The sequence below is a fragment of the Bos taurus genome, chromosome 7 (genome assembly GCF_002263795.3).
Source record: "Bos taurus isolate L1 Dominette 01449 registration number 42190680 breed Hereford chromosome 7, ARS-UCD2.0, whole genome shotgun sequence".
In the NCBI taxonomy this organism is placed as follows: domain Eukaryota; kingdom Metazoa; phylum Chordata; class Mammalia; order Artiodactyla; family Bovidae; genus Bos; species Bos taurus.
Genome location: NC_037334.1, coordinates 96,364,075 through 96,377,617, shown reverse-complemented (window position 1 = coordinate 96,377,617; position 13,543 = coordinate 96,364,075). Strand labels below are relative to the sequence as shown.

At 44.7% G+C, this 13,543-nt stretch overlaps 1 protein-coding gene across 4 annotated transcripts in view; it reads right to left on the bottom strand.

Moving 5' to 3' along the window:
• Window positions 1-5,314, bottom strand: part of LNPEP (leucyl and cystinyl aminopeptidase) — a 102,748-nt gene extending 97,434 nt beyond the window's left edge. For all 4 annotated transcript variants that reach the window (XR_009495355.1, XM_059888834.1, XM_002689410.6 and 1 more), the window contains exon 1: window positions 5,203-5,314. Coding sequence is in view for 2 of the 4 variants with exons in the window: in XM_002689410.6 (XP_002689456.2) it covers window positions 5,203-5,221 (19 nt within the window). In the remaining 2 variants the exon portion in view is untranslated. The remainder of the gene's footprint in view (window positions 1-5,202) is intronic.
• Window positions 5,315-13,543: the final 8,229 nt, after the last annotated feature.

The following is a 13,543-nucleotide window of genomic DNA, read 5'->3' as shown; positions in this document are numbered from 1 at the left end:
TTCCAGGCAAGAGTACTGGAGTGGGTTGCCATTGCCTTCTCCTCTTTCCCATTCTATGGTTTTCCTTTATTTCTTTGCACTGATCACTGAGAAAGACTTTCTTCTCTCTCCTTGCTATTCTTTGGAACTCTGCATTCAGATGGTTATATCTTTCCTTTTCTCCTTTGCCTTCCACTTGTCTTCTTTTCTCAGCTATTTGTAAGGCCTCGTCAGACAACCATTTGCCTTTTTGCATTCTTTTTTTCCTTGGGGATGGTCTTGATCCCTGCCTCCTGTACAAGGTCACGAACCTCGTCCATAGTTCTTCAGGCACTCTGTCTATTAGATCTAATCCCTTGAATCTATTTGCCATTTCTACTGTATAATCATAATGGTCTCCCTGTCCTATTCTTCCACCATCTTGATTTAGGATCAGGTTAGCATTAACTGATAGCAGGTCTATGGGGCTTCTGCTAACTGCCTAGCAGAAAATCTCCTTGTAAACAGGCATTCCAAAAATGGTATTTGCCTGATTCCTGAGAAAGAAATCACTGTTCTTATTCTCTATATGATAATTTCCTTATAACCAATCTTCCTGGTTCTGTCTCTTTCAAGTTGAGTTCTCAAGAATCATCTACAGATAAATAATAATCACTGGTTCTAATAGTTTCTAAAATATGATATTTATCTTGTCTTAAGATACTTTTTTGGGGAAGTTGTCATGTACAGAACTTTTCCACCTCTGCTTTCCAGTTAACAGCTGGACTGGTTTCTAGTTACAGCCTCAACCTTATACTACTAAATGATGTTAATATTCAAATCCTATATACTCCTATTTCCCTTAACTGAAATAAAGATGTAAGACAGAAATGTAAAAGCAGAATTTAACTTATATCCTATCATGTAAACTATTATCTTCCATTTTAAAGGTTTTTTCTCAATGTGGTAAGTTATTTCAGAACAAAAGAAACTACAAATGAATACAGTGCAGTAAGCTCACATAGCTGAGCTTAGATAGATGCTAAAAAACCTTTTTTTTTTTAAACAAATGCTAAAAAATACTTTTTTAAAAAACAAATGCATACCTGTAGGATTGGAGTAGGAAATAGCAATCCACTCCAGTATTCCTGCCTGGGAAATCCCATGGACAGAGAAACCTGGCAGGCTATGAGGTCTAAAAGAGCTGGACATGACTGAGCACACATAGGCACATACCTAACAGGATAACTGCTATTTGTAAGATTAAAATGATGAAATCACAATTTTATACTGCCTTATAATTCACGAACATCTAATTCATTATCCTGACTTCCCATTTTGGAAGTTGGGAAATACTTTCACTTGGAAGCCAATCTGAAAACAAAAACAGTTTTATAAAGACAGGAAAGCCCCCCTTGTTAGATTACATACCAGGATGTAGTATTAAAGTGATTCTTAGGGGCTTTGGGAAAAATAAAACGATTTAAATTGTGTTTTCAGTGCTGGGGCTTCAAAATATCAATGCTTTTCCACCCTCTGGAGATTTACGTTGGGCCATACCACAAACTAGAAAGCATTTAAAAATAGACACACACACACATATGGAATTTGCTTATCTAGTAAAGTTCTCAAAAGCTCCCTCCTGGTGAATACTTTTAGTACACTAAAAATAAAGTGTAGATTCCTAGACTCAACTTCAGACCTTCTGAATCAGATCCGGAGGGTGAGCTCTGTATCTACATTCCTTAACATAAATTTAAGTTATTCTAAAATGCCTTAATCTTATGTGCAAGTGAGGACAAATAAAACTAGGCAGTCATCAAATAATTGCTTGCCCTAGTGACAGTGAAGTCGCTCAGTCGGGTCCAACTCTTTGCGACACCATGGACTGTAGCCTACCAGACTCCTCCATCCATGGGATTTTCCAGGCAACAGTACTGGAGTGGGTTGCCATTTCCTTCTCCAGGGGATCTTCCCAACCCAGGGATCGAACCCGGGTCTCCCGCACTGCAGGCAGACGCTTTACCCTCTGAGCCACCAGGGAAGTCCCTGTACATTTATCAAAAGACCTACAGAGTTTCTATTTTTTGTTTGTTTGGTTTTTGGTAATACAGCAATCACTGCTTCTGAATAGTTTCACTTCTACCTGCCTAACAGAACATAATAGCTACTACCAAACCAACCTTGACTACTAGTCCAGCACATTCCTCTCCCCATAAAAGAAAACGCACCAAATATCCAAAGCCAGACTGGATGTCCTGTCTTCAGCACAATAGTCAGCAGTCCCTACCAAGGGCAACACCAAAAATATCTCCTGAGCCAAATGGAAATTCTTGGCAATAACGTCTCTCCTTGTAAGCCCTTTCTGGAGATCTGCATATTAAATGGACTGCAGCAGTGACAGGTTAACACAGGATGGTCATCAAATAAATCCATTATTGGCAGGTAGAGAGCAGGGTCCAAGAAAAATGAGCCATACCAGCAGCAAGTTTTGACAGAAAACACCGAAAACAGAAAAGGCCTTACTGGAATAGATGAGTATTGAAAACCAAATTAGCAAAACAAACTAAATTTGCCTCCTTTACAAATTTACCTCTTATCAGGGAGAGAAATCATTGACAAGATTTTAACTGAAACATACACGTCCCCGACTTACTGAAACTTTTCGATAAGCGCTCACACCTCTCTCCGCATATAGAGATATATGACAAAGTGTAAGTGGTGACAATTTTATTAAAAGAGAATGAAAGTGTAACAAAAGCCCACGCCATACTTGATAAACCCTCCAATGATAAATTCTATGGGTAATGAAATATTCTGCACCAGAACACTGAGACCTATGAGAGAATTAGATGTACGTATTCTTTGCTCTCAAAAGGATTAAGTACAGAGATAAGTGTACTTTCCACTATACCATGTCCTGTTTGAAGACAATAGAAAATTCTACAGCTATTCAAAAGTTCCAAAATAACGAGCCTTCCTTAAACCCAAAAAGCACCGCAAAGTGCTAGGACCTAATTTCTTGTTGAGGCTTCCCTGGTGGCTCAGTGATAAAGAATCCGCCTGCCATCTAGGAGATCGGGGTTTGATCCCTGGGTCGGGAATATCCCCTGGACAAGGAAATGGCAACCCACTCTTGTATTCTTGCCTGTGAAATCCCGTGGACAGAGGAGCTTGGCAGGCTACAGTCCTCAAGGTCACAAAAGAATCGGACACGACTTAGCAACTAAACCAATCAACCAATTTCTTGTTGACTTTAGATGTTAGTTTCTATTCCCCTTGCTAAAAGATGCTAGATAAGGTTCCAAGGAGTAATTACTACATTAACTAAAATGATACACTGCTCAACTATCTCCAGCACAGACTCTGAAAATCTGTAAGACAGGAAAGGATTAGAAATCCAATTTCCTATACAAAAGTTGAAGCACTGCTTTTTTTTTTTTATTCTCCTCTCTGGGACTTTTTCATTGCCCGTCAAAATATGACAATTTGCCAATATTCACATCCAGAGGTACATATTCTAAAACTATTCTAAGATGGGAGAAAAGGCTCCAACTTTAAGACTTGAGAATGTACTTTAATTCTACAGGCACAGGTTCACCAAATCAGCTAGCAATAATCTTAACCAAATGCGTGACTCAGCCTTGTTGAGAGGAGTTTTTTGTTTGTTTGTTTGAATTTAGAGGAAACTTCACATTTAAAATCCTACCAACACGGAAGCTCCAAGCTTTCTACCTAGAACACAGGATAAGCCTTAGGATACTCACTGGAAAGGATTTAAGAATCTGTATTAAACGTATACTTTGTATACTAAGCTTCCTTTTAGCTCAAATCATCCTTATTTTTCTTTGCCAACTTTACCAGACTACTCTTAGAGCCTCAGTAATTACAAATAGAACCTGAATGAGAAAATTCAGAATTAAAGCTGTCATCATTAAACCTAATTAAACAGTACAGACAGGAAGATGGCAGTAGAATAAAGCATTCTGAATTAGGGATGGGGAGAATATAATTAGTAGTTCGCAGTCCCAGGGATGAAACACAGCATACAACAAAGTCTGACTCGGGTTTGGGACATAGTGGACAATGTCTCTGTCTCCCGGGTGGCAAGTGACCCACCCTAACAGAGGAGACTCTGCCTTCTATTAATGCGACAAACTCTCTACCTTAAGTAACCAACCACCCGCAGGAAAACACATGTCCACTCGGAGACTGAACTCTCCCATTTCAGCGTGAATTCTCCCTTGCTGGCAGTTTTCCTATTTTCTGTCCCCAAAAGGGAATCTATACACTCAACACCGCAAAATGAAAGACATCTCACCCCTACATGGCACTTGTGGTCCAAACAAAAGCCACGGTTTTAAGGAGGGTGGGATGGATTCGCTCCCTTCGGTCAGTAAAAGGCTGTGGCTGTTAGCCGAACCTCCTGCAGGCTCCGGCTTTGGACACTCGCCTCAAGTCACACTGTGATATCACCGTGACGGTCCCTTGATATTTAATGAGTCTCGACTGAAAATAAAAAAACCGATCTTATTGGGAGCCAGGGAGAGGAAGCTTGAACCTCCTGCGGAATGCCTCCGCAACAGACGGGGAGAGCAGCAATGCGGGCAGGAACCTCCCCGGCGTCCAGCCGGGGTGATCCAGCTTTTCTGCAAGTTTTTCTCTACCTTCCACTGAATTAACCTAACAAGCCTCCACCCCTCCACCCAGCCCTATCAGAAAAAGTCACACCGGCAACTCGCCGAAGGGCAGGGGGACAGCTCCGGGCGCGCCACCCAAGTTGAGGGTTTGACCGCCCGTTAACCCTTCCCGCCCCAAAGTCCACTCTGTACTCGGGGCAAACCCAAGCTGTGCCAACTTTCCCGGCCGCCCCCCCTCCAATGCGCACCGCAGCCCAAACTTTGCAGCTCGCCCACCTGGCTGCGCAGAGGAGCGAGGTGTCCGGGACACCGGGTGTCCCCACCCGGGACGGGCGGTGGCGCTGACCTTCACGCCAGCAACCCCCGCCCTCGACCCCCGAGCCTGGCGATTGCCGCCTCTTGCCCCCTCCCCCAGGCCTCCAACAGCCTCCCCCCCGGGTCCCCTACACCAGCACCACCCCCCCTCACCGCAAAACCTCTCGCAGGAAACCTGCGCTGGAGGCGGCTGCAGCTCGCCCTCGCGTGTCACGACTCCCCACGACCCTCTGGGCCCCGGGAGAGCCCGGCTCCCAGCCCCGGCCTCCCTCCGGCCGCGCCTACTCACCATTGGTGAAAGGCTCCATTATTTGCGGCCCCCACTGCCCCGGGCCGCGGCTCCTGAGAGCGGGAGCGCGCGAGCTTCCTCCTCCGAGAGCTCCGAGCGGCCCTGCGCACTGAGCATGCCCGGCGCGGCGCCCAGGGCTGCCGGGGAGGTGCCGCGAGGGGCGGCGCCCCTCCGCCCTCTCTGGGATCCGCCACTCCGGGTTTTGCAGACAGCTGCAGAGAAAGCCGGGGAATCTAAGGGGGGGCGGCTCCTGGGACGGGGCGGGCCTGGGAGGGGCGTGTCCAGAACAAGCCCCGCCCCGGGCAGGAAGGCCGGCGGGCTCAAGCTCTCGCTCTCTCTGGTCCAGCGCTCGGAACCGTGCTCAGTCCCTTTAAAGCAAACGGGATGGTCTGTCCCGTCTGGCAGGTGTCCCGGCTCTAGACGCCGGGAGCCCGGCACCACGCGCGTAACACATCGCCCCACGGAGCGGACATTCCAGAGATGGGACGAGAAACACAGGCCACAGACGAGGCTGAAACACACGCCCCTCCTGTTGAGCCTTCAGTTAGGATGATGGGATGCAGACCCAGTGGGGTCGCTGGTTCGGATGGCTGGGTGAGGACAGAGACCTGGGTGGGAGGTGGCCACGGGCGCCGAGATCTGAAGGCAGAGTAGGTAGCAGGCTGCGAGTGCAGGGCGCTCCGCTGACTGCCCAAGCTTCGAGTTTCCCCGGGGGGGTCCAGCTCCCCTCGGCAAGTCTCCAAGGAACAGGCACTCTGGGTCGTCTCCGTAGGCTACTCGCTTGCCGCATAGTGGTCCCAAGCGATCGGTGGCCTGGAGACTGAAAGTGAGTGGGGGGGGGGGGGGCGGTGGGTACCGCCGGGGTCAGGCACCTGGGGTCCTGTCCCCAGGGAGCTAGCGGGTTTGGGGTCGCCGCCTCTACCTCCTGGTGCAGGCAGATGACAAAACGCGGCGCTGGATCCGCCGGGGCCAACTGGCGCCGCAGGATGTGGGCAGAAGGCCTGGCCCCGCGGAGCCTTAAATCAACACCTGGCGAGGCTCCCCCCTCCACTACCACCACCCCCCAGGGTGTCGCCGCTGCGGCCCGGCCGGGAGGAGCTAGGCCCGAGAAACGGAAACTCCCTCGGTCGCCCCAGCCTCCAGCAGCCCCCCAGCCATCACTGTTTCCGGCGTCAAACCCTGGGCAGGACGGAAACAAATCGGGGGGCGCCGTGAGCCCCGGGGAAGCTCGTCTGGGCCCCCGGCTTCTTCATCCCTTGCTCAGAGGGTGCATCGCCGCCACGGCGCGGAGATTGCAGCCCTCCCAGGACGCGGCCACCGCCTCCCATCCCCTCTTCCGTCCTTTCCCCAGCGCAGCCCTGGCCCCAGCAGCAACTTGGCTCCCGCGACGCCTCCCGGCGCCTGCCAACTGTCACAGGCTCTCCTCCGAGGCTGTCAACAGCAGGGTGTCGCGTGCAAACAAGCTGGAAGCGAGCGCAAACAGCCTGGGCAAACGGGGACGGCCGCGGCGCTGTTTAACCCGAGTGGGAATTTAGAAATTAGATTAGATTAGATTAGATTAGAAATTAGAAAAGCTGCGTGCAATTATTGTATTTTGCAATGTTTCATTTTAAAGTGTCGATCGTATTAAATCGCCCACTTCCGCTTTGAAACCTCCTGTGGATACCAACCACACTTAGAATAAAATTGAAACTCTTTGCCTGAACTCTGGGACCGCATCTCCTACCTGTGCCCACGATGCTTTGTCTACGGAGGCCCTTCTGGCTGTTCCTGAAAGTCGCCAAGTTACATTCAATCATTCCTGTAACGCGTTCCTCGTGGATGAACTGTTCCTTCTGCCTCGTGCTTTCCCCTGCTTGTTCCTTCTTGTCTTTCGGTGCTCAACTCAAATGTCATCTCTGCAGAGCTCTTCCCTGACCCCCCAACGGAAAATAGGTCCGAACATGATCTGCTAAGTAAAGACTGAGCCCTGCTTTATTATCTTTACAGCACCAGCACTGTCTAAAACTGTGTTTTTGTTCCTTCTTTCATTATTATCAATCTCTCTTTCCAGAATGCAAGCTCCAGGAAGACAGGGTCATTACCTTCATAAAGGGCTGTATCCTAAACCCTAGGATTTGTGAATGGATGCCACAGTATTTAGAGTTCTAGTTCTCCTGCAGTGTTGAAAACCCTTCCAGAAAACATTTGTGTATTGAGTGATGTGTTTGTGATCAGTACAGAGAAGGTCTGTATCATATGACACTTCAAAGCTGCCCTCTTCTCTTAGTTAGTTAGTGTTAGCTGCTCAGTCATGCCCAACTCTCCGCGACCCCATGGACTGCAGTCCACCAGGCTCCTCTGTCCATAAGATTTTCCAGGCAAGGATACTGGAGTGGGTTGCCATTTCCTTCTCCAGGGGATCTTCCCAACCCAGGGATTGAACCCGGGTCTCCTGCACTGCAGGCAGATTCTTTACCTAGAGCTACAAGGGAAGCCACTTCTCTTGACATTGTGTTAAAGATAATCAGAGCCCTTAGGCTGCCTCCTCAGCAACCGCCCCCCCCCCCCGCCCATCCCCCCACACCATGTCTACTTCAGAACCAAAAATAGGAAGCGAATCACAGGGGCTGGTACATAAGTGTTCAAATATTATATAGTATTTGTAGTGCTGGATTTTGTTAAAAGGACCCCACACATTGTATTGCTTAGACAGGAGGCTCTTACCTATATTTTGAGTTCAGTTCAGTCGCTCAGTTCAGCTTAGTTCAGTCGCTCAGTTGTGTCTGACTCTTTGTCACCCCATGAATCTCAGCACGCCAGGCCTCCCTGTCCATCACCAACTCCCGGAGTTCACTCAGACTCACGTCCATCGAGTCAGTGATGCCATCCAGCCATCTCATCCTCTGTCGTCCCCTTCTCCTCCTGCCCCCAATCCCTCCCAGCATCAGAGTCTTTTCCAATGAGTCAACTCTTCGCATGAGGTGGCCAAAGTACTGGAGTTTCAGCTTTAGCATAATTCCTTCCAAAGAAATCCCAGGACTGATCTCCTTTAGGATGATCTAGTTGGATCTCCTTGCAGTCCAAGGGACTCTCAAGAGTCTTCTCCAACACCACAGTTCAAAAGCATTAATTCTTCGGCACTCAGCCAACTCTTTGCAACCCCATGGACTGCAGCACACCAGGCCTCCCTGTCCATCACCAACTCCTGGAGCTTGCTCAAACTCATGCCCATTGAATCGGGGATGCCACCCAACCATCTCATCCTCTGTCCTCCCCTTCTCCTCCCGCCTTCAATCTTTCCCAGCATCGGGGTCTTTTCCGATGAATCAGGGTCTTGTCATGTTCCTTTGGAGTTATTTTTGCAGTCAAAGCACTTAGAGATATTTACAACTCCACAGCTTGTTAAATCTCCTCACCTTACCTCACCTGTAAGCTGGAGTCTGTCATGCTTTTAAGTGTGAAACACATTAGCTTGTGTTTGGTTTTAAATATGTCAATTCTGCAAAGACTTGTAAAAATGTTTCACCATTGCACTAACAAATATAGGTGGATCATCATATCTTTTGTGATTTCTTTGGCATAAAGACAAATAACTTCTTTATCTTCCCTTTGCCAACTTTTGCCTCCTGTTCTTACCCAGGCGTGGGTGTGACCACATGCGTGCACACACGTGCACACACACACATATGCACACACACACATACACGCGCGCACACACACACAAATACGGAAGCACCATTTAAAGACTAGTGGGTTTGTATTGGAGATAGAAAGAGTAACAAAAATCAAAATGTTTCAGAATCTTATCTACCCTCAAAAGAATAAAAATTAATTTTGTTTTGTTTTAGTCTGGGTTTTTATTTTTTGGGTACTATTTTACATCTCACTTCATAAAGCCTTTCTGAGGGAACACTGTTTCACAGACTCAAGCTGAAACCCATTATATTTCAGTCTCTAACGTCCTCCTATCCTCCCACACAGAACTTCCTCTTTAGTGAAGGGCATAATACTTTAAATTATCATGAAGTAATTATTCGCTATCAGAGGAGATAGTGTGACATTATCTACTATACTCATTTACTCTTTTCAGAATCCTTGATGTCTATTTAATATTTGAAAGCCAAAAATTTGGAGAGCTAATTATAATGTATAATAAATAACATGAAAGGCAAATATGAGCTCCTTGAATAACAAACAGTATTTAGTTATAAAGAAGCAACAAACTTGCTAATCAATGAAAATAGGAACTTTTTTCATCAAAATAAAACACTTCCTATGCCATGGACAGCTAATCCAAGCCTTGTTGAACAGATGAGGGAATTTAAGTCTAAGAGGTTAGAGGATTTACTCACAGGTGGCAGACAGGATGGAGCTCAGGTCGTATGTGCTCTACACCAGAACTCTGGAGCTTTCTGTTTCTTCCCTATCCCCGCAGGGAAATTAAAGTCAATGACAATAATCCACGGAATGGATATGAATTAAAGAGAAATATAGCTAACCTGAGGCTACTGGATGGCTATTTCACTGTTTAATTGATACTCCCATATAATTTATTGATAGTCCACATCAAATTTAGGTTTAGCATTATTAAATAAGCTTTCTAATGACTTTGAAATAGACAATTAAAATACATTAATTCAGTGCACATATTTGAACATGATATTTATTCACTTCTTGAATAAATGGTGGATGCAGCTTCCTAGCAGGACACAGGTGACCACCGTGAAGTCTCCAGTCACTTCAAGGACCGGAGGAGTTGACATCTCATCACTCCAATAACCTATTTGCAGCACACATACCCTGTATCTGTTATAGCAAGTTGAGAAATGTTTAGAGCACAGAGGAAAGCAGAATGATTATCCAACAGAGTTCTTTTGTAACTTGTGCATGCGTGCTCAGTCATTCAGTCACGTTCAGCAGACCCCACAGACTGTAGCCTGCCAGGCTACTCTGTCCATGGGATTTCCCAGGCAAGAATGCTGGAATGGGTTGCCATTTCCTTCTCCAGGGGATCTTCCCTAACCAGGGATTGAACCTGTGTCTCCTGTATTGGCAGGAAGATTCTTTATCACTGAGACAGCTGGGAAGCCCTTGTATTGCATGCGTGCTCAGTCGCTCAGTGGTGTCTGACTCTTTGTGACCCCATGAACTGCTCCTCTGTTCATGGAACTCTCCAGGCAAGAATACTGGAGTGGGTAGGCATTCTGTTCTCCAGGAATCTTCCCAATCCAGGGATCGAACCCAGGTTTCCAGGCAGGAAAGATTGCAGGCAGATTCTTTACCATATAGTCACCAGGGAGGTCCTTGTATAGCTTACAGTTTAACCAAAAGATTCAGCCAAATGAAGTAAAAGGTTATCAAGAAGGAGCAGTCTTATACTAGTGCAGATGCTTTGGACTACAAAAAAAACTATGTTGAATCAAACTAGTTTGAAGAATAAGGACATTTACCATCTCATATAACAATTGAAGAAATAAGGCAACCTCCAGTCAGAGCTCCCCAACCTCATCAAAACCCCAATTTCTCACTCTGTACTCTCTGAGCAGTTTTCTGAGAGACTGAGGGCCATTTAGTCAACAAGGTGGCTTTGGCAGGGGAAGAAGAAAGAACTTTTCTCTTGATGTCTCTATCTTAAGAACAAAGAAACTTTTCTAAGAAATACCCTACTAGAATTCTTCCTGGGTTTACCAAACCTTTATTATGTACATTTCTAAGCCAGTCTCTGGAAATGAAAACAAAGTTCCTGTGAGTGGTGTCTAAACAAAGCAGGGTCTAGGATCACTTCCCTTATTTCATATGGGGGATGAAGGGGGCACTCAGACAAACTCATTTTTCTTATTCAGAAAGGAAAAAGAGATTAAGTGAACCAAAATGTTAGGTAGGCAACCTAAATGTCTACCCAATGTTATGAATATTGATATATTTTAATAACTTTTGGTATTTAATCCTGTATCTTTTTAATGTGATATAGCTCAATAATAGCATCCCCACGCTACCCGCTCCCCCGCCACTTCAAAACTACAAGCATACACACAAACACAAATACCAGGACTTCAGTGCTCCTGAGTGTCTTTATACCAAAGGAATCTAAATCATAATGTACGTAGGGTAACTGAGAAGTTCAGAAGGAGACGTGATTTGCCCATAATCACATAGCCATCGAGCTGCTCGATCAGAAAAGGAGTATCACTCTGTCTTTTCAAATCCAGTTCCAAGCTCCTTTCTCAATATTGTTCACCATTGTACCTATACTACTTGGCAAGATTCTTCTGACATTTGAGTCAAGTTCCCTAATCTATTTGTATTATATTTGATTGATTGCATATTCATCAAAACTAGCCACCTTATCTTTATAATCAGATAGAAATAATTGAATAACATTTCAGAATAAAATAGCTTGTTTCTAACAAGCAAGAAATAATAAGCTGTAATCTAAGAAAATATTTAAAGGGTGTTTTATTTTTAAAGAGATTAATTCACATAGTTATGTTGTTGTTAAGACAAGAACTACAAAAAAGGGAGAAAAATACAAAACAGAAATTAATATCTGTGGTATACGATAACTTCTAACAGAAAAGAGAAATTTTAATTTTATAATGTCACCTTATTTTACTAAGAGTCTTTATAACATTTCCCTTTGTTAAGCTTAAATCTAAAAAGCATAAGGTCTGCTTAGGTAACTAAGAGCCAAATATTTTGATTTTGTTCAAAACCCTAAGATACTTGTATAAGAAATGTAAAGATAGAGCCCAATTCAATGCAATTTTTCATATGATTGATCAATATAACTAGGATCTCAAACCTAGAAATGTTATATTATTAAGTCTTGTATTTTGACATGAAAAGTGAAAAAGAAAGTGAAAGTGAAGTTGCTCAGTCATGTCTGACTCTTTGCGACCTCATGGACTGTACCTGCCAGGCTCCTCCATCCATGGGATTTTCCAGGCAAGATTACTGGAGTGGGTTGCCATTTTCTTCTCCAGGGGATATTCCCAACCCAGGGATCGAACCTGGGTCTCCTGCATTGCAGGCAAACACTTTACCGTCTGAGCCACAAGGGGGCTGACATGAAAGTAACTACCAAAATGGAAAAATAAATCTTAGGCATTTGTATTAGCTTTCTAAGGCTGCTGTGAGGAAAAAAAAAAAAAAAAATATATATATATATATATATATATATATCTCATAATCCAAGTGACTGGAATAACAGAAAGTTGTTGTCTCATAGTTCTGGAAGTTGGAAGCTCAACATTAAGGTGTCTGTCGGGCCATGTTCCCTCTGAAGACACCAAGAAAAGATATGTTCCAGGGCGCTTTTCTAGTTTCTGGTAGTTCCTTGACTTATGACAGTAAAGCTCCAGGCTTCACAAGGCATTCTCCCTGTTTCCTGTCTGTGCCCATATCGCCCTCTTTAATAAGGGCACATATCAGATAGAAACAGGGGTCCATCCTACTCCAACAGGACCTTATCTTTAACTAATTACTTCCCTGGGCTTCCCTGGTGGCTCTGACGGTAAAAGCATCTGCCCACAATGCAGGAGACCCAGGTTGGATCGCTGGGTCAGGAAAATCCCCTGGAGAAGGAAATGGCAACCCACTCCAGTACTCTTGCTTGGAAAATTCCATGGATGGAGGAGCCTTGTAGGCTACAGTCCATGGGGTCACAAAGAGTCGGACACAACTAAGCGACTTCACTTTCTTTCTTTTCTAATTACATTTCTGACCCTATTTCCAAATAAAATCACATTCTGAGGTATTGGGGGGTATGATTCAGCATATGAATTTTTGGAGGACACAGTTCAACTCATTGTAACAGCATCTTTCTAATGGAAATAAGACAAGGGTGAAGATGAATTTGTCTTCCAAGGACAGTACCCAAAGAAGTGAAAAGACACCCAAATAATGGAAGGCAATTTTTGCAAAGCATATACTTCACAAGGGACTTGCATCTAGAATATATAAACAGCTCTTACAACTAAGCAATAAAGGACAAATAATTTAACTAAAAATGGGCAAAATATCTGAATATACACTTCTCCAAAGAAGAAACACATATGGCCAATAAACACATGAAAAAGTTCAGTATTATCATCCATGAAAGAAATGCAAATACAAACCATAATAAGGTACCCCTTCATGCTATGGCTAGACATAGGCATAGGATGGCTAGAATCAAGAAGCCAGATAAAAGTAAATGTTGACAAAGCTGTAGAGAAATTGAAAGCTCATACACTGTTGGTGGAAATAATGTGTTGAAAATAATAATGTGCTGAAAAATAGTCTGGTAGTTTCTCCAAAGATTAAACATGGAGTTGCTGTATGATCCAGCAATTTCAGTCCTGGTTATGTACCCAGAAGA